This window comes from Tubulanus polymorphus, chromosome 4 (assembly GCF_964204645.1).
Source record: "Tubulanus polymorphus chromosome 4, tnTubPoly1.2, whole genome shotgun sequence".
Lineage (NCBI taxonomy): Eukaryota > Metazoa > Nemertea > Palaeonemertea > Tubulaniformes > Tubulanidae > Tubulanus > Tubulanus polymorphus.
Genome location: NC_134028.1, coordinates 23,036,235 through 23,063,889, shown reverse-complemented (window position 1 = coordinate 23,063,889; position 27,655 = coordinate 23,036,235). Strand labels below are relative to the sequence as shown.

The following is a 27,655-nucleotide window of genomic DNA, read 5'->3' as shown; positions in this document are numbered from 1 at the left end:
TCGCTTATTTAAAAGTAGAGTTGGTATTTATGGGAGGTTACTGTGGCAAGCGAGCGAGTCGGTATTGCCGCTAGGATCGCATGGTCTGGTGCAGGGTTTAATTGTATTGTTTATTATCAGCTGTTGTGTTGAATGAGGAGGTTATTACAACTGGAACCGATCGTTTTATTGTTCAACTCGGGGGACGTTGCGGATCGTTGCAGACAATGCCAACTAATTGAATGAATTCAGGTAAGTTGAATAGAATATTCAGCGCGTTTTGACGTTGTTTTCTGCACTGATGCGTCATTTTGAACGTGACACAACAACGAACAGTGTGGTCTGTGTATGCATCGTTTAGTTAATCAAGCGTACCTAGATTGATGATGGATTATTAATCTAATTGAAGCCCTTTATACGTTTAATGAATATGATTCAATTCGGCAAGATCCAGGTCTAAATCCATTTTGACACAAACGATTTTGACACAATGATGAGTCCCTCATTACTGAATTTTAAATACATTCTACAATCCAGAATTTTAAATACATTGACGGATAAAATATGCAGCTTGGACATGCTGATGAGAGCCTAAAATGAATATGAGATGTTTCACTTTCTTTTACTCGAGTTGGGTTTATTCCAAGTGTAGAGTTAACAGCAAGTTAGGAAGAATTGTGACATCAGGCCCACACTAGCGTGGAGGGGTTCCAAACAAAAGAATTGAGTTCTGTTGATTTCTAAGATTATCCCATACCCAAGTTAGCTGGTATCCCTTGTGAAGTCTTAACTTAATGTACCGAACTCAACTTTATCCTGTTTAAGTTTCTTGACATTTCGTGTCAAGCATCTTGCTGGTATTAACAAAAATGAAAAATACTGTTGGCCTACATGTAAACCATTTACAGAAAAAGGTTTTTTCACCGAAGTAAAAAATATATTCTATCGCGTATATCTCTGATGCCGAAAAAGGGAAATTCATGTAGTTTGCTGCAAACAGGAATCATAGCCTTGATTCAAAAACTTAACAGGAAAAGTTTTTTAAATGGGGAGTTGAGGTTAAATGCAAGGACACGTTGTCCTGCTACCATTTCTAATCAAAATGATTATGAAGCTGAAACGTATTACACTTACCTGCACATACAACTAATTACATGTACATTTATATAAAATGGGTTTATTTTTCTAGACCTTCGTTTAATAGATAGGAAACAATCAGATGCTGTATCAATACATCAAATTTTCAAAACTATTCTGGGAGTAGATCAGTGGTTCCGACCAAACTAGAAATGAGCCCACCACATATTCCTCATGCTGTGGGCCTTGGTATCATGGGTGGATCCAGGGGGGGGGGACACCTGCCCTAACATTTTCTGAGTGCCTTTTTTCTGCCTCAATTTTTAATATAGTGTTAGTACATTTATAGTTTCACAGTTGCTATAATGTAAATACTCAGATCAGATACCCTGAAAAGTCACTAAAGTAAGTGTAGGTTTTCGGAATTTCCTGGGTGATTATTTCCGGGGCTATTTCCTGGGCTTCCCCCTAAAGGCTTTGCACGTGCTTGTACAGCACCAGTTGAGAAGTATGGTTGCCCTTTTTTCTGCATCTTCAAAGAAATCCTAGATCCGTCCCTAGATATTAGATGTAGTTTTGATTTCATGTGTGATGATGAATTGACAGAATTAGCGCGTATTTTTAACAGATTTGCTGTAGGTCTAATGAACCGGAGAGTGAACTGTAGTGTGCGTATGTGAATTAAAAGAATATTTGACATGGAATTTGTACTGATTGAACAGGTAGCTGGCTGTGTGTGGGAAACAACTGACTGAGTGAGAACCGTGTGGAATGTATGAGAACGTCACGTGATATAAACATTTCATCTCAGCCGTATACAACAACTTCATCAAAACCAATCACTAAACATGAAAATATCTCTCAATCAAAATCAGAAAATACATTTCTTCATAACGTTTCAAGTTGTGACGCCATATTTTTGTTGGTCCTGACGATGGTTGCATACAATGGGTTTTGACGATGGTTAGTTACAATGGACTCTGGTTGTAATGTTTTAGTGTGAATTACAAGTAAGAATTGCCTGTTATCGCTCTCTTTTAGGCTAAACAACAATATTGATACGTCGTTACTCATTTCTTCTGAACTTAAAAGTTGACCGGCCGGCTGCCTATGCTGCCCTGTACATAACTTCAAAAAAAAATCACGATCAAGCTTGAAATGAACTCATTGCGAATGTTATTGCATTTCACAAAAATGATACGCACGACCGATTAGGAGAAACAGCGTATCATTTCAGTTTAGGCTTATTTAAAAAACATTCATTTTACAAAACTCCTGTCGAAATAGGAAATTGAGCGCGATTCTGGTGCGAGTTATTGTATGCGGACAAACCGCTGTTGAGGGTTCATTAGACGGATATCGGAGCGGGCGGACAGACGAGGGGGAGGGGAGGACGGACGATGTATCTATTGTTCTGTGACAATCTGACAGCAGTGCAGCAGAGCTCTCGTAATTTATATGGCGGAGATGTGGCGTGATATCGAGAGAATTCCCGCTCATCGATTGTCGCCGCCGCGGCCGCTGTCGCGTTGATATTAGCTCGGCGTAAAATTTTGACCCGTGGTTCATTTCGCATTAATTACTGACAATTGGATCAATATATATCTGAATGAGCCGATAATTGCGAACTGACTGTCTTTCGATGATCGATATTTCACTGGATGCAATCACGACGCAACCTCGTGTCCATTTCTATATCCCGAATCCCTTCTCATATTTAGTTTTTGTTATCGAGTTTTCTGAGAACTGAAGTCGTCGTTCGGGGATGGTTTATCGATTGGTTTGTATAAGAAAAGATGTAGCCTTGTATGACCGACAGGTTTCACTTCTGAAAGTTGAAGGTTTTGTTTTGTTTGCTCATTCCAAATGCAACAGCTAAATTAAATTTGTGAAATAGTTAAAACCCGCTTTATGATGATCTGTAGTAAGAGTTCGAAATGTCGTGTCATTTTAATTTTTGATTGAATAAATTCTCGGTTTTTAAAACTTTTAAAACTGCAAATAGGGGAACCTCGTTATACAGAGAACTTCCACGGACCAGAAAATATGTTCGTTATAACCGATAGTTCGTGGTAGAAAATTGATTACATCTTGTAACTCGGGACAAAATTCTATATTTGTTATATATCTGATGAATCGTTGTATCCGAGTTCGTTATAACGAGGTTCCACTGTAGTCGGTATTTATTATAAAACTTGCGCAATTCTGTTTGGTATATTTTTTCTTCGTTGAGGTTTTGAATGCGCCGCGTGAAAAATCTCTCAATAGCGTTTGATTTGTTTTTCCTAGCGGATCAAGAGATGATAGTAGAAACAAATAGACGATTTCCCCGCGGAGTGAGGCCAGAGGAGGCGAAGCTCTTGATCATCAACAGCTTATTGAAGGATAATTCGAGACATTTATTTTTATTAGATGATAATTTTTACTACAATATGAAACAGACACATATCTTAAAATACATATGATTAATACAATTATTATACACACTTTTATAACTAGATGATTTAAGATAAACCATTCTCCGAAAATGAGAGAATGCTGTTTATTACCATGGTACTACTATTAGTAGTTGCTTTTATGCAAATATTGTTTACAAGAACTGAACTTGGTTTGATACATTGTTTTTGAAGTGCATGTGGGCCTACGAAGGAACTGTGTATAATGCGTTAACTACAAACAAATTATTATCTAAAGGTGTAGAAAACATCATCTACCTACCAGGTTTTCTACGTGAATGAGAGTTGAGATACATATAATAACACCAAGACATTGATTATCATTTACAATAACAATTTAATAAAACAGTTGTATGCGATAGTAGTAAGTAAGTTACAGGTTTGTCTGGTCCTCGATTCGTCATAGATTTTTTTTACATTTCTATATTTTATACCCATATAAGGTTATATTCGGAACCCTCAATATCTAATATAGGTTCCCAGAGGTCAGATGCGAAATCCCCCCAGGTGCGGCGGATCCCATGGGCCTTGTGCAAAACCCTCAAATCATTTGAGTTGCCCGTTTCTGGGTGAACTTTTTACTTCGAATTTTTAATCCCTTATTATAAAACTCTCTTACAGTGTTAATTGGTTGGACGAGGTCAGTGGACAGGTTTCGTACTCGGAAATGCTATAAGATGCATCTAATCGAGGAATTTTCAATTTTTTGTAATTGCTAATACGCCTCCTAATAATATATGCCTTTTCAATGATCAAGAATGCCCTTAAATGTGCCACAAGATCTTCAAAATAAGTCCGCGGATCCGCACCTGCCACCACTGGTTCTACGGGTTTTTAATAACCGTAATAAGCGCACGTCCAGCAACACAGTTTTCTGTAAAGCGGCAAACGACATTTATTGTTCAAAACGATGTGTTGAAATCTCGAACAGAACGAAGACCGATCTTCGCAGGTCGCGCGAGGTCGAGGCGTCGTTACTCGAATCGAAATGGTCGGCTGCGCTTCTGAAATTTTACACCGATAACATTAGATTGACAAACAAATAATACAACATTCAGTATTAGAGTACATGATTATGTAGATATGAAAGATTGAATTGTTTGTTTATTTGTGGATATTTTACACATTTTAAATCTAATTTAGTGAAAATGTCTTTCGCAAGTCTTTTAAAAGTATGCTACAATATTTTCTGAAGAGAAGAGGCAACTTTGGACAACAAATTTTCAATGTATTTGCAGTTCTCTGTAAGGCAGGCGTTTTTGGTTTTTTTGCATTGATGTCAACGTGGACTTAATCATGATAAAACAGGACAAAAATGTACTCTAATTTACTCGCTATAATGCCACGACGTTCTCGTCTTCATTAACAACGACCGTCGGTAATTTACACGGTAAAGCAGTTTATATCGTAGCGTAATTTATCACAGCTGTTTGCTGTATAATCACCGTACCTGCACGTGGACAGATTATCTTATTGCAAGCTTGAACTTCGACCGGTTTCGAGTCGGGGCAAAAGTATTCGTGTTTATCGTTTGGTTTGTCGCATTTTACTTCTCTTTTCTGTTCACCTGTTCCGCATGTTTTTGAACACTGAAATGAAAATAGGCATGAATGAATCGGGTTTGGTTCCCGGAGGGTCGAGTTTTAGGGGGTCAGTATTTTGTTAGTAAACAGGTATGAATTTCCAACGACTCGATTTCGATTTGTACAAGAAAAAAACAATTAACAATTAACTACTCAAAACTGTGATGATATTAATTATCTTTCCCTAAGGTTGGTAATTACTCAATCAATCAATAGAGTTTCTTTTACAAACCATTTCATACCGTTTAGATATTCTATTTTGCTGATGATTATGAGATACAACAAATTTGACATTGGAACTATACTGAAAACCTTCATTTAATAATATACCACCCGCTTATAAAACACTAAAATTGCTGAGACGAATTCCTTTAAAAACAATAGAAAAAGATGAACGTATCACGGAATGATGTTTTCTTTCCCGACGGTTTTCAACTATATACAAACTAAACGGCATCGGTGGAAAGTGCTTACTCATAAGAACAGGATAGCGAGAGGCATGATTAGGTAACTTCTGAGAAATTGAATATGACGGCAAGAATTCTTCTGTTTTACACAGTATTTGCGCGCCGATAAGACGAGAAGTAATTCAACAATTTATTCTGGTAGCATTAGAGATAGTCGCGAAACATTTACCCTGATTGAAATACGAACTAACGTATACACAGGAATTTAAGCAACACGGGTTTCGCGCGATGCGAGTGACTTTCGGTAGAACACTTATAGTAGATATTGCGTTGAGTGGTTCGGAGAGAGATGGAGCTGCAGGTATAAATGAGAGTTTTATATAGAAAGTGAGTATCGGAAACCGGTTAATTGCGGTTTTCTCGAGGTGTAGAAATGTCAGCCCTGAACTCGCGCTCTCTCATATACGAAGATTATCTTACATTCAGAATGTTTAATAGTTATGCGGAGAGAGCGCTGCGATTTTTCCTGGAATTCTTATTCTTACCAAAAGAGAAGCCAGCCTCGCGGCGCGCTGCTCTCTCTATCGCGCTCGCTCAGTAATAAAAGCTAATGTTTGAGCAGACAGGAGGTTTTGAATCAATAAAGAGACATGATTTACTGATATGAGCAGAGATGTGAGTTGAGTAGTGGTCGATGATGGTGTTTGTTTTAATCTTAAGAGCGACGGATGATTGAATTTAAAACTCAATCGCTCGCAAGCCGGATTCCTTCCACTTGAAATTATAAAAAACTAAAATCATTGCATTCTCCATTGTGACCGCTGACCAATTATTGACCAATCCCGGTCCGTCTTATCAATGTGACGTATTCTTTCGACCACTGTCAAGACCTATTATCATAAGCCGCGATCGCACGGAGATGATTTGGACCGCGCCAAATTGGCACGGATCAGGCCCGAGCCAAATTTGGCCCGTGCCTTATTAGAGAGCGCGCTCTCACATAAACCACTCACTCGATACTAAACAATATTTTAACAAAGCCAAGTGAGACATTTCCGGAACCAGTTGCAATTCAAATGCAACCATTTTGTTCCGTGCTAGAATTTAGCTCGGGCCTGGTCCGACGTTTTTGGTCGAACCAAATTTGGCACCCTTGTGAACAGTTGTTTCCGGGCCAAAAACGCTCGTGTAATCGCGGCTTTAGTGTTGAACTGCATAGGTCAGTTTCAACTTATGCGGATCTATGACTTATCTTTGACCACAGTCTTCCCCCAGCAGCTTCTGTTGGTATCTATCTGTACTACATACGAGCGACACGATTAGAATGAAGATCGCACAGACACGCGTCTATAGAGACCTACCTGCGACCACTTTCCCGTCACCCACGACGATGGACACGGCTTTCTGTTACATTCTTTCCGATAGTGCGGAGTAAGCTTTGATTGACAGTAAGAGTTTCGAACTCGTACCGATAATCCTCCATTTCTGACGCGAATGCACGCGACGCCGCGATTCTTAAACCCGGTATTACCGCACGACGCCGAACATGGCTTCCATTTTTCAGCTTGCCATCTGAGGAAGAAGTATATTAGAAATATATGTACGAGTTATAACCATTGATAAAAATGCTTTCCGGGTTTTTGTGACGATTATATAGGAAATCCCACTCTCAGAACGAAAAAAGTAAAAGGTCGAAATGTTTCCTTGAGCTAACGTTAGTGCAGTAAACCTAGCCTAATTCGAACCACCTGGGACCTACAAAATTGGTCAGAGGTTCTAGGTGAAAGTCATAGTCAAGAATAGAAAAATACGGTAGCAATTCACAAATTTGATTTTGAGTTAGTCAAAAATTTTGAGTTGGCTATGTCCGGTTTAAGGCGAGGTTTACTGTAGTTTATTCGATGTTTCGACTGTATCCTAGTAGTCATCTTCCCGAATACTGGTATCATGGAAATATTTCGCACTCGATTGTTCAATCTTATCGTGAGATTCTTAATACTGCCATAAAACATCAGTCATCGTGTTGTAGCCGGAACACATTTCATTATTCCCATGTCGGATTCTAACGTTCCATCAAATCCTGTATTCAGACATTCTAATCATAGTTCATATTATGATAATGTGTCTGAGACTTTGAGGAAGACTTCATTCAAATTGGCAAATACGGTACGGGGAGCTTAGGGATGTCGTTACGCTGTAAATATCATATTCAATACTTAGTATACGTTCCCCGCTGAGTGGGGATATTGTCTTTGTTTTTTTCTCGAACGTATCGTTGCATTTCGTGTTCGGCTTAGAATTGATGGGATTCGAGATGTTTTTTCTCTCTCGAAATCTCGATGCCACTTCTCGATATAGTAGTCTTAGCCGTCTTGAGATTAAGGCTTTTGATTGATCGTCAAAATTCCATCATCTACGTCATGTTTATTACGGAACGTAGTAGTACATTAAAGCTGCTTGATTGATTGATTCAGTAGAGAGAGACAGACTGAGAGCGATAGGCGCGGAGAGATGGAGGGATGATGAGTGCCGGCTCGGCTCATTCATATATTACGACATTAAATACCATTTTATTGGTACGCGTTCGTCGTGTTTGATTCGGTCTCGCAGGATTCGCGAAACCACTTGTTAAATATCGTCGACTATCGCAAATTCACTCAATAATCAATCACAGAAATTATCCGTTTATATGCGATTTCATTTCGAGTATAGAATTGATGATTAAACATGTTGTAATTGAATGGATAAATCTCTGGATCAGTTTCTGATGTGCATTTAAACCCAGATTTTGAGATGACCAGAAATTAGGAGCTATACGAAATAGGCACTATAGTGTAACCGAAGGATATGACTTTAAGCGGGCGTAGGTTGACTGGCGACTGCTTGTGACGGGATACGTCGCGACTGGTCGCATACTGTGGTACGATCTTCAGCCTGTTGTGTATGTGACGGTCACATCCCAGGAGGTATAGGCCCTAGAACACGTGCAATTCGTTACCGGTGTAGCTCACAATGATGTGTGTGTTGACGAGGATCTTGGAAAATCGGAAGGCGGTGTCCAGAAGAAATAACTCGGGCAATTTTCAGATAAAGCCCGGCGTGCGGCCCAACCTCGGTTTTAGATATTTCTAAGGAAATAAATCCGTAAATATGCAATTTCCGGGAGAGGTGTCGAATTTGTTGGTTTTGACAATCTTGATGACAACCTCAATGGGAAGGCGGGACCTTCTCCCAATTCACCCCATGGACCATCCCATGGATCATCTCTGGCAATCACAGAGAATTGCATCGCAAGCTGTTGCCTTTACTGAGAGATAACATTAGATTCATTTTACGGGAAGCAGTTATTTCGGACTCACTGTACACAATAGGCTGGTATTGTCGTGTACAAACCGACTCAGTGGTTTATTACCTGTTCTCCATCCCGTTGTGCTTTTGCACGTTCAGATTATTCTCAATGTTATTTTTTATGGCGACGACGTAAATGGTGATTGTTACGTAATAGTCGTTGTAAATCACCTGTGTTGTGTTGAATGATATTGGTGCCTGGGGATGATCTCGGCGCCCGAGCTTTACTGAATACGAAATTATACGGAATCCCTACAGATACGATACAGCGCAGTCTCTACTGCTGTTACTCCAGCCCGCAGCTCATATATAATTAGTGTTCAAATTAGTAACTGGTCGATTGGCTTAATAACGCAGAAATAATGTGTACTTATTGACCCGATGTCTAAAATAATCAAGATGAGGTGCAAGAAAAAGAGCATGAAAGTGGAGCCTCGTTACAACGAATTTCAGGGACCAAAAATCTCTTCGTTAAAGCCAATAGTTTTATATACAGAGGAACATCGTTACAACGAACTTCAAGGCACCAGAAAATCGGTTCGTTATAACTGATAGTTCTGTATACATAGGAACCTCACTACAACGAACTTCAAGGCAATCAGTTCGTTATAGCTGATAGTTCTATATACAGAGGAACCTCGCTACAACGAACTTCAAGGCAATCAGTTCGTTATAGCTGATAGTTCTATATACAGCGGAACCTCGTTGCAACGAACTTTAGGGCACTCTGTTCATTACAACCGATGAGTACAACGACAATGAGGGACCAGAAAATCGATTCGTTATAAGCGATTGTTACAGTGGAACCTCATTACAAGAACTTCAAGGGGCCAAAAAATCTATTCATGATGACTGATATAGTTATCAGATCCAGTATGAAATTATCAAAATATTCATACTAGGGATAAAATTCTAGGTTCGTAATATCTGAGGTCGATATAACGAGGTTCCATTGTAAATACTGCTGTTATATTGTTTGTATTCGTCTCTCTTCTCTGCTGTGTCTGCAGCGGTTTGTGTTTTCAAGTGTCACAGCGACGGACAATCTACTGTCACTGATATATTCATGATTAATCCGCTCTAAACAAAGGACTAACCGTCTGTAAATGCAGGCAATTTGTGTCGGGCTTTAGTGCTGCTCGACTGCCAGAGCCGACGCCAGTCAGATAGATAAACAAATGTCAACGTTTATAGTATCTAAACGAATACGCATTCCTATCCAACATTAAAAATGGTGGAATACGTTGCCAAACAATATGAAATATGTCCTTTAATTTCGATGATTTCCCATGAAACGTCTGCTCAAATTCCCCCAGATCGCTAGAAACCACATATACATATGGCTAAGAGTATTTCAGATATTCTCGCCATCGCGCTGCGGAGTAAGGCATCGAAGTCTCAGTTCTCCCTGGCCCTTATTACTTACTCTCTCGGATCCGGTTATGTATTTTTAGCAGTATGATTTATTTGGGCGAATTTCCGTCGTTCGTTCGTGTTTGTGAATAATTATTGCTCGTATGAAACATCGATTTCGCAACGTTTTGCGACATATGGCATAAAAATCGATCATTTATATGAAAAAAAAAGAAATCGTCGCGATCGTTTTTCATCAGAATGCGCGCAGTGACTGGCTTCATTTCCCCCGCCCAAACTCTGCGTCACTGCTGGTCTTATGACTCGAATAATTCGGTTTATGTTCAATCAATCACGTTCTCTGATGATATTGTAATTTTTTTTCTGTAATGGTTCTGTGTTGGATTGGGTCGCGTTTACTGAACAACTGAACATCTGTTCAAACAATATTGAATCATTATCTGTGGTTATATCATCGAGTATAAATTGCTGCGACGACACAGTATTACTGAGACTGTCTGTATTACAGAGACTGTCTGTATTACAGAGACAGTCTGTATTACAGAGACTGTCTGTACTACATAGACTGTCTGTATTACTGAGATTGTCTGTATAACTAAGACTGTGACTTTATTACTGAGATTGTGTCTGTATTACTGAGACTGTCTGTATTACAGAGACTGTCTGCATTACTGAGACTGTCTGTATTACTAAGACTGTGACTGTATTACTGAGATTGTGTCTGTATTACTGAGACTGTCTGTATTACTGGGACTGCGTCTGTATTACTGAGACTGTATCTGTATTACTGGGACTGTCTGTAATACTGAGACTGTGTCTGTATTACCGAGACTGTTACAGAGACTGTGTCTGTATTTCTGAAACTGTTACAGAGACTGTGTCTGTATTACTGAGACTGTCTGTATTACTGGGACAAAATGAAGAGAGATTTATTAAACTCTTGTGGTTGAGATTTATCAAACTCTTGTGGCCGTTTTAAATTACAAGTAACAGTAAACATTGACACTTGTTGAGGTAAGAAGTGAGAGTTGTGATTTCTAGGTCTGCAGCAGCAGGTCAGTGAACAGTGATCAGCTTAATCAATGCTCTGCAGTTTTGATTGAATTCATATAAATTCTGATTGGTTTTGCTCCTGTAACCACAGTTCACTGGTTCATCGCTGACTCCTATAGTTCGAATGTCTCAACTTTAAATTAGGCTGACCTTGGCTCGCTAGATAGGGACAGGGTTCTCGAGGAATTCAGGGGAAAATCATAGAATAACAGATTTAGTTTCCATGCAGGTCAGACAATTATTCTGACTTCTCTTGAAAATGAGGGAAAAGTCGGGATATTTTTGGTGTCTTGTCGTTTTAGTTGGTGACGAGCGACACGGGGACCTCTTGGTAAGAAACAGCCTCCACTGAGGATATATTATTTATAATTCAATCAGGGAGGGAGAGAAATATCGGGGAATTTTATAATATTCCCTCATCATAATGTAAGAACACTGGATAGGGGGAATATGTTATGGCATAGACTTACTGAATTCAGAACCAACTGAATTTTACTTCGTCAGAAATCCGGGGAAGACTCAAATATAATATTTCGATTTCGATGTATCTCTTACCTGTAAGTGTAAACCAGTGATCTAGTAGGGCAAGGAGTTCGATTACATTCTTTCATAGTTACAGGCATATCGGTTCTATCACAATGCATATCGTTGACTCTCGTTTTTTGTTGGCCTTCTTGCTTCTGACACGTAAGCGATCTGTACATGAAACCGTCGTCTCCGCAATCCGAGTTGCATTTGCTCCAAACGCTTTCAACCCATCTATAAATATAAAAACGCGTATACGATTCAGAAAAACAACTCTCTCCGGTAACAACAGGACAGTATATTGCACTCGAGAAGAAATGTGCCGATATTCAGGAGACTACAGGTCTGGGGACCTTGGAATATGTAATATTTCCCAGCGCGCGCGAGCTCACTATTTCACAATAAACAGCTAATTGAAGAGAACTGCTGACAATTCAAACAGTTGTCATATTAATAATGAAAGCATCAAATATATAACTGCAATGAGGACAATTTGAGCTGAAGTGACAGATTCTAGTCTCCAGTGGTATTTACCCTCCTCTTCCCCTCCTCTCTCTTTCTCTCTCCACCTCTCTCTCCCCCTCTTTCTCTCTCCTCTCGACCACTCACTTGTTACAGAGTAAAAGTGCTTCATTTATATCATGTTAGACAAATATGCTATTGATGGTTTTTGATTATGATGGAATTATACGCCGTATTACGGACAGGAAAATTACACGGTTTAGTTTCATCGGTAACTGTGGTTATTATACAGTTTTATACCAGATCAGTATTGAATCCTTGGACTTACTCGGTATGGTATTACCAGGTACGCCCTCATGCCTGCCTGGTATTACCAGGTACGCTCTTTAAGCCTGTCTGGTATTACCAGGTACCCTCTCATGCCTGCCTAGCCCTGGTGTTACCAGTAACGCTCTTATGCCTCCCTGGTATTACTGTTAAATCATTTTGACTTAAATGTGCAGGAAACTGTGTCTATAAAACCAGGCCCTGTAATAAAGACATAGGACTGGTAAAGTGGAACCCCGTTACAACAAACTTGGACCAGAAAATCTGTCGTATGAAGAATAATATTAGTATGAATTATAATCAAAATTGTCCTTTTTAGGATGAAATTCTATCGGTTTCCGCCTTAATTATAATTTTCGCTCTAATTCCATATTTTTCAGGCTGAACAAATAAAGCAGATTACGATGATGTCGGATGAAGTAATAGTACTGAATGTTGGCGGAGTTCAATACACGACGACTCTGTCAACTCTTAGTAAATACCCGCACTCGATGTTAGGAGTCATGTTCAGCGGTCAGTTCGGATCGGCGTCCGTCGACGGCCAGGGAAACTACTTCATCGACCGCGACGGCGAAACGTTCAAGCACGTTTTGAATTTCCTGCGTACTAGTCAGTTGTGTTTACCTCAGGGATTCAAAGACTGGGACCTGCTCGAGGCCGAGGCCGATTTCTACCAGATTTTGCCGCTGATCGACTCGGTGAAGGAACTGAAAGCGCGCAGCAAAGGCGGGCGCTATTTAGAATTCTTAGACTTCGAGGAATCGGCGTATTTCGACCGGCACTATATTCCACCTCTGTCGCGTACGAGCGATCGAGAATTGAAGAGCGGCGGACTCGTCATATCGGGCCACGTGAAAACTCTGAAACTGTTACCGCTTCCCGATAAAACCCTGCAGGATCTGGAGGGTACGATCAGCCAGTACAAAACGGTGCACGTGAGCACGAGCGTCTGTTCGAAAATAGCCATCATCAACGCGCTAGGCTTACAAGGCTGGGAACTAGTGGAGACGTCGTTCGCCAACAACACCGACCAAGACGGCTCCTATATCGTGCACAAATACGTGTGGTATCACGGGTCGTGATCGTTAACGATGAAGAAATAGATTCCTCAGGTTTTCGCCAGGAAGTTTCTTATCATTTCTTGGCTGTTAATTGCTGACTACTTTTTGGGGCCAAACGATTATTTTCTAAAAAAAAATATGAAAATGATGGTATCTTGTCTGCTTTTCTTGTTCGTAAGAGTTTCCGTATAATTCAAAGTATAATGCGATTTGTATATCAATCTTGTTCGTATCGGTTTTGCGTGGCAGGATTTATTTGCGTATAGTTAGAATACGGTAGAACCTGCTAATTTTGGATCATTTGGGGCCGATGAAATTCACTCGGTTTATGAGAAATCTGGATTAAACATATACAGCCAAACACCGCTTAATCCGGATTGGGTTAATCCGGTTTTTGGTCTTATCCACACTCTTGCAGTCCATTTGTTCATAGATATACAAGAAAATTACTTTAAATCCAGATTTCCCATAAATTATGATTTCCCATGAATTTTTTTGGTACAAAATGATCCGAATTAAGCGGATTCCATAATGTATTTACAGACATTCAATGTATAGATGGATGGTAAATGAAATCCGGATCAGACCGAAATCCGGATTAAGCTGATCTGAATTAAATCGTTTTGACTGTAATAACTTTGACTGTAATAAAGCATTCATGTCAGATTGAAATCCGGATTAATCTGATCCGATTCAAGTCGGTTTGATTGTAATGACTCGCAGTAATAGAGGATTCGGATCAGATCGAAATCCGGATTAAGCTGATCCGATTCGAGTCAGTTTGACTACGATAACTCGCAGTAGTAGAACATTGATCATTATTAATCTCGACTTGTCGTCATCAACTTTATGCAATCGTGCAACTTATGCAAATGATGATTAGTTAAACGGTGCAGTAAACCATATTTTCTACGGCTTTCTACTCGGGAGATCTATGTTAGTAATCTATCATATAGTTAGAACGACTGCCAAAATATTGTGGCTAACTTTTCACGAATTTAATGTTTCGGGTAATGTAGAAAAAATCTTGAAATATGACTGCTGGTGGTTTTCTAAAACGGCACGCGAGTATATATTTCAATTGATTCGTACTAATTAGTCAAAAAAGACCATTTCTATGAATTGGAATATCACGCGTTTGATCGATGATGGCTTCAGTTGAAATCAATTATTAACGAACGGTTATAAATGAAACTGGCGCTAGTATCGTATATTCTGCTAATTATCAGGAAACTTCTACTATGAAATTCTGCTGTTCATGCGGCCAGTAATAACGTCACAACCACGACGATGAGAAACGGTGTACAGTTCGTTTATGGTCGATAGTTCGGTTTATGAAAGAATTGAAGTTTTCCTATTTCGGACGAGATTCTAGGTTTGTAATGAACTGTTGAATCCGAGGACGTTATAACGAGGTTCCACTGTAATTCTGTCATATAGAATCCGTCGTTGGACTCATTCTCAGTCAATCTCTTGATCATATGCATGCAACCTTCTTCGTTGTCAATAATCGTGTTTAAGCTAAAAGTGCTTGAGTTTCTTTAATTCCGATAACCCGATACGCTCTTACAGTCAATTTCTACCGAAAACGAATTATTCCATTAACTGTCAAGAACGACCATGACAAAATGTTTGTCGTTGCTTTCAGATTTGTTGCTTTTTGTACAGTCTTAGGGTTGTAGTAATGAATGATTTTGTTCGCGCCTGGTTGTGGATTTTTCCTACCTCATCACTTGATCGTTTGAAAAATAAATAATTTCTACGCCTTTCACTAGTGTTATTCTAACAATACACAGAATCATTATTCCACGTCTAGGATTTGTAGCAAATAACATGTAATTAGAGGAATCGATAGTAGATGAGATATATTTTTGTCAGCGTGAAGTACTGGTCAGTGTGATATGTGGGATAGGACCCTTGTTTATTGGGTCCCAGGGCAGAAGAAAGAGAACCACTATTTGTTTATCTGTGTTAGACAAACGGATTCAATGTTAATGATATATATATCTATACAGTCAATTAATAAAAGTCCATTTTTGTATCGTAAACAAAACGAGGAGTTTTCTATTGATTTGCTCCTTATTTCTTCAATTATTTCTTTGACTAGAGGATGGGAAGATTACAGCTTTGGGGATGGGGATTACATTATGCCACCTTCCTTTAACAAAAAATGAGTGTAAAAAAGTGGATATCAAGACGAGGTGGCCGAGTGGTTAAGGCGATGGACTGCTAATCCATTGGGTTCTGCCCGCGTGGGTTCGAATCCCATCCTCGTCGTACTTTTCGTAGTTTCATGTCCTGAGATCTTAGATCTTGAATCTTATTTAGATTTATTTTACTCTGGAATTTTCGAAATAAACTGAATACGCCACTTGGAAATGTATGCAGTACATGAATATTCACAGAGCGCCAGTTTTTATATAACACACACTTTCTACATGTTTATACTGATATTTTCCCAAGCCGATGTCGATGATAGCTGGTTTTATCGGCCACTTCAAGTCTGCCAGAAGATTTAATGCTCCTATTTTCTGCATCATCGATTCAAACTTATCGTAGAAAGCGTCTCCGATATAAAATCAACAGTAACTTAAACCCCCGCCAGCATCCCGGAGACATGGTAACCCACCGTAGAATAGAATTAGTTTGCGATGGGCTGGAAAAACTATTGCGCTATGAAGACATGGAATGATTTTAGTCAGCCAGGAAATGCTGAAAAATCCTACGGTACTTCTATCTATTTCAGGAACGCAGCTAAGCTACTCAACCCAACGAACGCCTCGGGAATTAAGAAATGTCTAAAAGGCTGGCTTATGTCGACAAGCAACGCGACGCCTACCGACTCCTACCGACGCAACTGAGAGCAACCGCGATCGTAGCCCAGCTTATGTCGACTGCGCTCCGATTCGCAGCAACTGAGGCCGACTAAAAGGCTAACATTCGAAGAAGGAAAAGAGCGATTATCGAATTACGATACTTGACAATATCAAAATAACGTTTTAGGTTATCAAATGGTGAATTTAAATGATCAAATGGCTTATCGACCAGGGGCCAGTTGCATAGTCATGGCTTAGACTTGAGACCAGTCTAAGACCAACTTAGTTCTATAGCTAATCTAACAACTTAAGACCAGTCTTAAGATTTAAGACCAGTTTTGGACTTAAGTCACGACTGTGCAACTGGCCCCTGGCTAACGATGTCAGAGTGCCAACATGTAAGTAAATGATACTTACCTGTATTCGGTACAAACTTCGTTGTTACATCGTCTCGATACTGATTTTGGTCGATCCAAATGAGCGCAGCTTTCTTTACTCACATCCCGATTCGAATACTGGTCAATACAAACGTAGTTCTCGTACTGTAAACCTGAAATTTATTACCGCATTTTTGGAGACTCTGTTTCCAGTAGGCCAGGCATTTCTGACCGTATTAATTCTGGTGTATTTTACAGTTCAAACCACTATCGGAAATGCATATAGAATATCGTACGCACGGAATTGTGGGATACTGGTGATACGGACTGATCGGGTGTAGCTAGTGAAGGGTTAACGATGGCTATTTAAGCACTTCAAGAGAAGTCAATTGACGGTCTTTTCAAGTTTCTATTAGTACAGAACCAAGATCCAAAAGGCATTGGATTGTATTGACGGGACTGGCGAACTTGCTGAAATTCACAAAATGTCCGCTTTGCTTACCGGAGCCACAGGTTTTTGTGCATTGTGTCCATCCTTTGGTATCCCATACGTATTGTTGATATTTCAAAGTTTCTTGGTTACTGTGAGCCGCACCGAACGCCAAATCGTTAGATACGATAAACTCATAGGATATAGAGGGACGTCTTTCCGACCGTGAATATACCTATCAAAATAAGTTTTAACTATAAGTCGGGGAGGAAAAAAGAAAAGAAAGTGTTCTACGATAAGAGAGAGACCACATGAAAAACTTAGGACGCAGAGTAAAACAACTTCGACGAGGATGGGATTCGAACCCACGCGGGCAGAGCCCAATGGATTAGCAGTCCATCGCCTTAACCACTCGGCCACCTCGTCAGACAATTGCCCATTATTGTGTCAACCTATAGAACGCGACAGCACTATCAGCGTATATATGTACAAACATTACGCTAATATCGATATTTGTCACATATTAACAGCAAATTGTAAATTACGCAGTTTAACCAAGGTGGCAGTGACATGAATAAAGAAATTTCTTATTAATTTGGTTGATTATAACAGGACTTGATAGCCCCAAGACTCGATTCCATTGGACGAGAATATAGGCCAAAAGTACGAACGTTTATTAGGATGGTTATGTAATCTACACTGCGGGCAAAATGGAATCAGGTGAAGCTGGAAATGGTTTCGTAAGCCGAAGCATCTTGACATTTTCTCAACGAGCTCAGCCGTCGCCAATAACGATCTGGCAATCGGGGGGAGTTTTTTTATGTGCGGTAATGCGAGTTATGTGATCCATGATGGATGAGAGGGAAGAGACTCAACATTTATCACCCATCGTCTCACCGATTTCTACTAGAATAACGTTATCACATTTTAACGTTTCACACGATGATGCAGTTTTGGAAATTCTTTTTTTTCATATAAGCAAAACTTACGAGAAGAACTAGATCTTTAATCAGAGGTCCAATAATGCGAATGGCTTCCAATCTTGAATCGTGACGATAAATGAATAAAGTGCCGTCATAGATAAAGTGATGAGTCCGCGACGATCTTTCATTTCCGTTTAGTATATATTTAGAAGTTGTTCGCTCGCGAATCGCTGTCAAGACAACAAATGAAAATGTGAAATGGTTATCTTTTCGTTTACTTTCTATATATACTCTTAACGGAGGATCAGTTTCTTGGCGGTTATCAAGTAAAAACCCACAATATGATTATTAAACATTATATGAATAAATGTGCTACCGGAGGTTAACTCAATTGAAAATGAATTGGGTTAACCCCCGGTTCAGTACTGAAAACCTGCCCCCGTATATCATTATTGTATTTGTTATTTTTGTTTCTCTGACGATTGAGAAAAACCTCAGTACCAGTCAGTACCGGTCAGTACCAGTCAGCACCGGCCAGTACCAGTCAGTACCGGTCAGTACCAGTCAGTATCAGCCAGCACCGGTCAGTACTGGCCAGTACTGGTCAGTACCAGTCAGCACCGTTCAGTACCGGTCAGTACCAGTCAGTGTCAGTCAGTACCGGTCACTACTGGTCAGCACCAGTCAATACTAGTCGTACCAGTCAGTACCAGTCAGTTTTCCTGGCAGTTGTTTTTTTAAGACGTAATGATTATTTATATTCGCATTTAATGCACGCGGAAGTGAATATTATCTTATCAGTTTCCTTACCTAGGAAGTGAGGTAAGCTTCGCTTTTCTTTAACGATAATATGTCTGGCTCCACGCGGTAAGATCATCACTCGACTATACTCTGAAAATTACATCATCAATCGATAAAACGATATAAGTCTATCACTGTGCGTTTGCATTTAATCGGTAATATCTTTTTGAATGTATCGATAACCGTTAGGCCCAACGCACACGACGCAGGGAAATGACGGAAAAACAGAAACTCAGAATCAGAGGTTTGTTCTCGGAAACACTTCTTTCCGGAACCTGTTTATACATATTATATATCTGTGATTCTTGAAAGAATAAACAGTGAAATAAAAAGATGATTTCTGCAGAAATGCAAATCTCCAGGGAATGAATTTTTATCAGACTAAACAGGTATAAATTTCTTATCTATATAAATTTCTTATCTATCATTTCTACGCCAACTTCCCCCCTAAGGGTTATAACCAATACGTTTGATGGACTAATCTGAAGTCAGTTCCGCTGTCTCTGGGGAATAGTTACTGAGACACTGAGCTATATGTATATATCATTAATACCGGAAACAATGGTAAATTGCCGCATAAAGCTCTTTTGGCAGACAATTTTTTGAATCAGTATTCTTGGCGCCAAGATGATGAATGTGAAAATGTTATCAGCGCGCGTCTGGGAATCGAGCCATAAATCGATCGTTTCGATTCGGAATTTTCCGAACGTTGCCGAACGTAGAAAGCCCCGAATATGTGCGTATTACATTTTTAGACAGATTTTGCGAAGTTATAAGTTGAACGGCTTGAGTATTAATTATATACAAAACTCACGCGGATAGAAAAAAACCCAGATCTGTTTGGAACAGATAAGACGTATAAGGGATCATTCATTAATTACGTACGCATGAAATTTGAATTTTTCAACCCCCCCCTCCCTTTCTGTACGCAAAATCGGCCATTTTTTCGTATACATTAAGCATTACAGTACGCAATTGCACTGACCCCTCCCCTCCCCTAATGCGTACGTAATAAATGAATGACCCCTAAGACTTACCTCCTTTAGGTATGCGCTTATCGAAGACGCCGTGTATAGCCGTACATTCAGTATTATCACCGTTACAAACTCCGCACTTATCAAACGAAACGGGTGAATTTAAGCGTCCGTCGCATCCGACTTTCTACAAAATTTGATGATCAGTATTTTGAAACGAATTTCATATATATGTAGGTCCCTATTCTAATACGACGTCAAAATGTTTTCATTATAGCGATTAAGTTGATCATCGAAACAAATAGATTGTTTTTATTTTGTTTTTGACAAGTGAATGTCTAATTCAATTGAAGAATATGATAAGAAAAGATAAGAAAGTGTTTGACGTTTCAACTCAATTCTTGAAGCTATTTCTAAAACTGAGAATGGCTTTTAGAATTGAGTAGAAACTTCAAATTCTATTTTGAATTTTCTTCATATTTTAGGTTTTTTTTAAAGATCATTTTTCGTTGTTTCGAATGATTTTACATCTTTACGAATCGATTAGCCTTTATATTACCTTACAGTGTCCTTTTACGCAGACATTTGATTTGTCTTGATAGGAACAGAAAGTACCGTCGATCATTGTAGATTTAATACTAGTAAATACTTTGTTCGTCTCTTTCGATACACAAGTCAATAAACAACGTTTTGACGCTAGAAAGCAGAAAACCATTCTGTTCACACGTTACAAAGAACAAAAAGGGAAAATCAAATATCTCAGATGAATATATATATATATATATTGAATTTCAATGTATCGGTAATTGAATTTGATTGACCGGTAACCAGTCTAACCCCAATATTGATGACGTAGTGCACATCGACTCACACACTACCCCGTATTGTATGATTGATATATAAACACATTTTTCTCTAACGGTTTTTACGGCGTCAAAAACGATACAATAAATGATATTCCTAGCCTAGATTTTCTAGACTTTCATTTTTAAGCCGACCGAATTTTCCGTAGATTTTCCGTTGGAAAAATACAAGCTCACACAGTAGTGTATACATATATCTAATATCTTACATTCTTTCTGTTCGTACGGCAGCCACGTATGTTTGCGTCCGTATATGTTTCTATTATTCAGTTTTTTGGCGCATTGCTGGGCTCGGAAATCTTCATTGCTGGGGCAATCCTATAAACGAGTATATCATCTTATATTGTAAGTTTAGGTGAGCCAACATTTTTAGCATGATTGATACATGGTTACCATTAGAGTTACAGGCTGGGGGTGATAATACCGATTTAATGGAAAGTGCCTTTGAACATTGTATCTGTGGAATCGGCGCTATAGCAATCAAACTACTATCACTGCAGGCCCGTGCCGAAGGGGTATTCAAACAGTCGTTGTTAATAAAATTTGTGTCAAGATTTTTCAAAATTTGGATACAATTTTCACGTTATTTTGGAAAATGAAAAGTTGGAAAAGTGCCCTTTTCTTGAAATAGAACTGCCTCTCAAAAAAAACTCGGCGCAGGCCTGTCAGACACTATCACAATCACTAAAATAAAATATCTTACATGTTTATTGCACAGTTTGAACTGTCCTTTGAAACCTTTACAGTCATTTCCCCCATTAGCTGGTCTGTAATAAACGTAAAAAGATACATTCAATGCTGAATTCTGTCCTTACGCTGGGTATCAATAAAACTATTCGTAAAAAAGCGATGCTTACGTCGGTTTGTTACAGGTGCGAGTGCGATATTGAACCCCGCGTCCGCACGAACGCGAACACCTATTCCAATCAGACCAGGAAGACCAGCCTCCATTTACAGGTAGCTTACCGACCCGATGCGTGCACATACCCTGCTGACACCACTGCAAAATGTAAAATCGACATTCTTGTTTTTATCGTTTTTATCGTTGAGATTTTTCAATTTCAGTTTGATTTTTCGTATACGTTTACGTACCATATTTCTGCCGCATATCGTACCGTCTAACGGCGGACCTTTCTTGGTTTTACACAGTAATTCATTACCGGGAGTACTGCACCACAATGAATCGCAGAAAGGCATCGGGAACTAAAATGATTGATAAACACACATGTAATAGATCATTGTTTCATTGAATCGCCTTCGAAGTCTTCTTATACAAACGGTAAACCTCGCCTTACTCGGACATGGCCAACTCAGACTTTTGATTAACTCCGAAAAACCGAAATAATTTTCGTGACTTGCTAACGTAGTTTCTTAGCCTTAACTTGGTATTTCGCTTGCTGCAGGCAGAATTATTTAGTCGGACCCAGTTTGTCCGGGTTAGGTGAGGTTTATTGTAATGTCAACTTTATCCATAACCCCATTTTGGACTTGAAATGGACTTCGCAGACCCCGTGGTCACTTACAGCCTTACAGCGACTGAATCCTCTGCCGAATTCCTGTTTACATTGTTCGTCTATCGACCAGTGATATCCGTGAGGAGGGGAATATGTATTGAAACCAGCGTCAAATGGATCGTCAAGTAAACAGAAATAATCACTACAATACAAAACAAAACAAAACACAATTATGAGTAAATCGACGGATTTTCTGTTTCATGTGGTTGATAGAAATTCTATTTTTCATCACGATATTTTTTACAGTGATTGCCCGCGATTCAAGTAAGATGGCGCATGCTTGAAACGTACTGTTTAGTCAGAAGTGCAGCGAAGTTGCGTGAAAAACTTACGGTAGATTTTCGTGTAGAGTTTGTGCGGCGCATTTCGACCAGAAATGTTTATTGAATGTTGATTGTACTAAAGGAGCCATGATACGACCATCCGAGGCGTCACCGGTACATCTATTCATCTGTCCATCATGCGTCATACCAAACCTACGACAGAAATAATCGAATTCATTTTTCTAGAAACCTTTCTGAAATGTTTCAACCCTTTTCGTTTGTCTACCCCTTGGTCAAATATCTATTTGAGATACTTAGGAATCGATTAATAAATTCATTTGTGTTTTCTATCGGAAACGTGAGGAATCGTAGTTCAACAGTCGTTTCCGATGGCGATTCCGAAAAGTTCCGAATACTCCCGAGACGATACTTACACGTGACCGATTTCATGCGCGATGACGAAAGCAGATGAGAATCCTTCATCTTTGTTCACGGAGCAACTTCTACTGGGGTTACACATTCCAGTTACCGGGGCATAACCTGACAAACCAAAAACGTGCGTAAAGACGACCGATAATTATATCAAGGTTATTTGTTGAAAGCAAGAAAAACAAGGCAAAGCAACTTTTTAATATATATATAGAATATTTACTTACTTAATTTGATTGTTAATAGATTAGATGAAATCATTGTTAATTTGATGTAATTATATAAAATTAATTGATTAAAATGATATCAACAAGGCTAACGAAAGGATGAAATTCAAAAGGATAATATATAGGTTATTTATTAATACGAAAAATAAAAAGGTGTAATAAACTAGTACACTGCTTTGAATCGGTTAATGATCAACATCAAAACGATATATATATAATATGAAAACACGATGGATATAGTAAGTATATATAGATTAATATTGAGATACGTAAGATATCAAAAATTGAAAGACAGCTCTGTATATGAACAATAAAGAAAAGCTACTAGTAAGTGCTGTAAAAAGCATTCTAAGGCAAAACGGCAAATATCACACGTCTACTACTAATACATTATATACGTATCATGTACCTTGAGTAAATGAATGGAGTTTACATCGAAGATAATAGATAACACGATGTTTATATAAATTCGCTATAGGATTAAGATGCTATGATATCGAGATATAATATTAGAGAAGTATTTTTCACTGTAAATGAACGAATTTCATACAGGCAAGTTATGGAAAACAAACGTTACAAATAAATATATAAAAATTCTGTTGTTTAACGACTTGACGTCTAGCACTCTCCCCCCAATTGATTTTGACTGACATAAAAAGTGAGTTACTATTATTACTACTGACCCATTAAAACATGTTTTATACATTTCAAGTTCATCTCTAGTAGCGAGAACGGTTGTCTTGTGGTTGAAAATTAGTTAAAATCACATCATACAGATCCCCCTATCCTTGTTTCATTCCTAGATAAAACGGAGTTTATTTTTTCTAGAATGATGCTCTACTGGAATATTGAAAGATTTAATACCTGCTGGTCCGATATCCTCTTTAGTTAGGAATACAGCGAAGTCGTGATAAAGAGGATTGTGGGTGTTTCGTGGAAGCAGACGATTTGACCAGGCACAGAATTGATCGAGGGTTTGTTTACCGTCACCTTCCACGATCATTGAACGAGCCTAGAAATTATCATAAACGTTTTCTTCTTTTAGATAACTGATTGAAGTCTTGAATGAATGTCAACATCATGAGTTTAACGCTGATGATATCAAATACCCATTCCCACTTTGATGATGTCGATGTATTAGCGGGACTACAGAAAGTTATATTTGACCATTCAAATATTCATTTTTTCAAGATCTGAATCTAAATGGACTATGTAAGTACCGGTACATTTAGTTGGTTTTCTGACTTCAGAAGTTTCGAAGATCCTTACGCAAATACAAAGCTGATCCCGATGAGTCAGTAGGTTATACATGTATGTACATAGGCCTTCTTGACCTCTAGGTTTTGACGAACATCAATTCACGAATATCGTGGGCACTTCTCAAACACACGTTAGCAATACAAGATTTGTCGTATTTGCTCAGCAATTTCCTACTGGGTTTTTATTTACTGATTGAAGAAATCCGTACGAACCTTTGTTTGGTCTAGGAACATAAGCTTGATAACGACTACGTTTATTTTAACTCCGAGACTTTTGTGGTGATAAATCGAATCCACCTGAAATGAGTTGAAATTTATTACGGTAAGTTATCAAATGGAAGAATGATATATGCTTTACCCGGGTACGTGAAAAGTTATTACTATCCAATAAATTACCCTTTTGGCGCGCGAACAAAGTCAAGGGAATTTCTTTTGCAATTTTTTCAAAGCCGGTGCACGTACTCGCAGAGAGCCATTTACCCAACGTTCAACCCTTAGATTATAGTCAGCGCGATAAGACCGATCTAATTTTTCTTAAGAAAGATGAATTGTAAAAATGCAGGACGTAGTTCGGGTTTTAAAAGAAAGCTCTTAAGAACATCCTTTGATGTAGGCGTGCTCCATGATCGCCCCCGATATCCATCTGAACGACATTATTTCGTACACAGCGCCAACACAGTGAATTACGTTTCAAGGTTAGACAAATATTTATTCGATTTAAAGTATATATATGTTAAACAGACACTTCAAAAACATTCACAGACAATCGCATTAAAACGATTGAAGTGCTACTTGAAATGAACGTACTGAAAGGAAGTGGTAATATGATAACGTCGCTCGACGGTGACATGTACGGTACTCCGAAGCATGTACTCCGCAACATTTTTATTGATGTGTCGCATATAAATCATTTGAAAAGTCGTGAACGTCTAGTTTCAATTGGAAACATTTAACGATATAGCACTCTACAAGGCCGGATATTCTTACGTGTATAAGATCGACTCAATCTTTGATTTACTTGCGGCACTCGCAGGTATAATTAGTTATCAATCAACGTTCATTGCGAATCAATTGGAGTGGAATTTTTATCAGAAATTCTTTGTGTAATGAATACGAGATCGGTAATAGCAGACTCTCACGCTCATACTAAACATTCGGTGCGGTATATTTTTGATTAATGTGAGCCTGCTGACCAAATCATGATCGCAGTAACGGAGGAATCTGATAACCACTTAGATACCGCAAACTCAGTTATCTAGACCAACATTAGGGAAATCTCTGCTCAGATATCACGCCGTTTTATTTATCAGTCTATGATTCCGCAGAATATATAGCATTTTATATGAAAAAAGCCCATCGAAATAGATAATACCACAGGCTAGATATAAATGATAGAAACCTACAGGAAAATTAAGATCTATATTGCAACTTGATGAAGGTTTGTGCGACAAAATTGTTGCAGAATTTCTTTTTTCTTTTCCTATTTTTGGATTCAATCCACCGATATATATATTCATTTTTGTAACCGTTGATGAAACACTCCGTGTCCGTATTGTAACGATGATATACGATATAAATCCCGCAATAGAAAAGAAACACGAGTCAGAAATGTTTCCTTGAGCTGCAGTAGTTTATTTCGACGTTCCGACGAAATCCTAATAATCACTTTCTTGTCTTGAACTATCAGCTCGCAATGATAGTGAAAGTAATTCAATTTCTATAGCGCCCTTTCCGCTGATACAATGTTCAGAGGCGTCTTCCATTGAATCGGTACCTCGTGGAAACTTTTCGCAATAGTTTCACGTTTGTATTGTTGGATTTTTATCGTATGCATTATTCAAATACATAAAAGCTGTTATTTCAAATATGTGGAAAAAGTCCCCTTTACGTAAATTACGTTATCATTTTCGATATTGATCCTAAAACCTTGACGACACTTACGATATTGATAAGCGTCAGTAGGTACTGTTCTATAAGTTTCTCCCCGTGAAATCGTCTGACCATCTGATCTACGACCAGTAACAGTTCTAGGTGATATCGACCGTCGTCACCGCGACTTCCATCGCGGCGTTTAAATCGTCTGGTAAATCTCTGCGGTGCGGATCTCTTTCTCCTATCAGGTCGCCGGCCACCGGGTAATGATGATACCATCTCGTCGTATAGTAACGACGGGTCCTCGTAAGTATATTGATCATCATTCGCATCTGATTCTAGATCTGATTCCAGGGATTCGGCTGAAAAATATTTCAGAAGGGTATTTAAAAGCGATGTACAATTATCTTTTCTCTGGCGGCACAGGGTTCAGCCTTTATTAGTACAGCCTGCCAGCTAGCACTGGATCCTTCATAACTATATAATGAAGGCGTAACTAAGATGTACCGATATCATCAGAACCGGTCTTGTAGAGCCAAACTGCCTTGGAGGGTTAGACAAATTTCATCAGTTCAATGTTTTAGAAGAATTTGAAATCTTTCTTTGAAAGAAAATCATTAATTGCAATAAATCTTAGCTACGTGTACATTTTAGCTTGATATTCATTTTCCAAGTGTTTTAGATTACTTATTTCTATTTCATCGGCTTATGTTTATTTCAAACCGATGTAAAGCGCACTGATAACAATTTATAGTGCGCTGCGTAAAAAAAAGATTTTCATTAAGTATCCTTTATATATTACATGATAAGTATGGCTTATTAGATCAGTATACTACTATCCTATTTCTCGTCTTTTCACCAAGATAATCTAGATCAGACGCTTTGATAATTTGTGTCTACTGTATTAAATACCTGACCCAGCATCATCTAGATCGATGTCTCCGAATTGTTCTGGTGTGTCACGTGATTCGCCCAGTTTATGCCCGTTCAAGTCGACTTTGTAAACTTTATGTGGTTGGCCTTGACCCCCGTGAGTGCCTGTCATTGGTTCAATGATATAATCATCCTCCAGTATCTGTACCATTCCTGACTAAACGGAGAGGTCATTTGTTAGAAATCATGATGAAATGGAATGGGTTAACATTTTATCAGTTCGACCATGGACTTTCGGTTTAGAGTCCATGGTTAAAGATCTGTTCTTGAACTAAAACTTTGAAGATGAAGTTGTTCACTGTTTTATCGCGCGTTTACATTG

The 27,655-nt window shown here is 38.8% G+C and overlaps 2 protein-coding genes and 2 non-coding genes across 4 annotated transcripts; 2 read left to right on the top strand and 2 right to left on the bottom strand.

Moving 5' to 3' along the window:
- Positions 1–92: 92 nt before the first annotated feature.
- Positions 93–15,678, top strand: LOC141903904 (BTB/POZ domain-containing protein KCTD6-like). The gene is made up of 2 exons (XM_074792280.1): positions 93–231; positions 12,972–15,678. Exon 2 carries the CDS (start codon positions 12,996–12,998, stop codon positions 13,671–13,673), a length of 678 nt encoding a protein of 225 aa, XP_074648381.1. The 5' UTR covers positions 93–231; positions 12,972–12,995; the 3' UTR covers positions 13,674–15,678.
- On the bottom strand, positions 3,497–27,484 carry LOC141904467 (A disintegrin and metalloproteinase with thrombospondin motifs 3-like). Its single transcript, XM_074793056.1, has 21 exons — positions 27,313–27,484; positions 26,470–26,762; positions 24,742–24,825; positions 24,134–24,281; positions 23,048–23,153; positions 22,683–22,826; positions 22,360–22,492; positions 21,929–22,039; positions 21,694–21,836; positions 21,540–21,603; positions 21,046–21,154; positions 20,533–20,669; positions 20,037–20,160; positions 19,009–19,089; positions 18,265–18,428; positions 17,348–17,510; positions 16,886–17,018; positions 11,833–12,036; positions 6,864–7,074; positions 4,963–5,101; positions 3,497–4,516 (listed from the first exon to the last, which is right to left on the bottom strand). Exons 1-21 carry the CDS (start codon positions 27,482–27,484, stop codon positions 4,347–4,349), a joined length of 3,033 nt encoding a protein of 1,010 aa, XP_074649157.1. The 3' UTR covers positions 3,497–4,346.
- Positions 15,848–15,929, top strand: Trnas-gcu (transfer RNA serine (anticodon GCU)). The gene has a single exon. It is a non-coding gene; the product is annotated as a tRNA-Ser (tRNA).
- Positions 17,620–17,701, bottom strand: Trnas-gcu (transfer RNA serine (anticodon GCU)). Its single transcript has one exon. It is a non-coding gene; the product is annotated as a tRNA-Ser (tRNA).
- Positions 27,485–27,655: the final 171 nt, after the last annotated feature.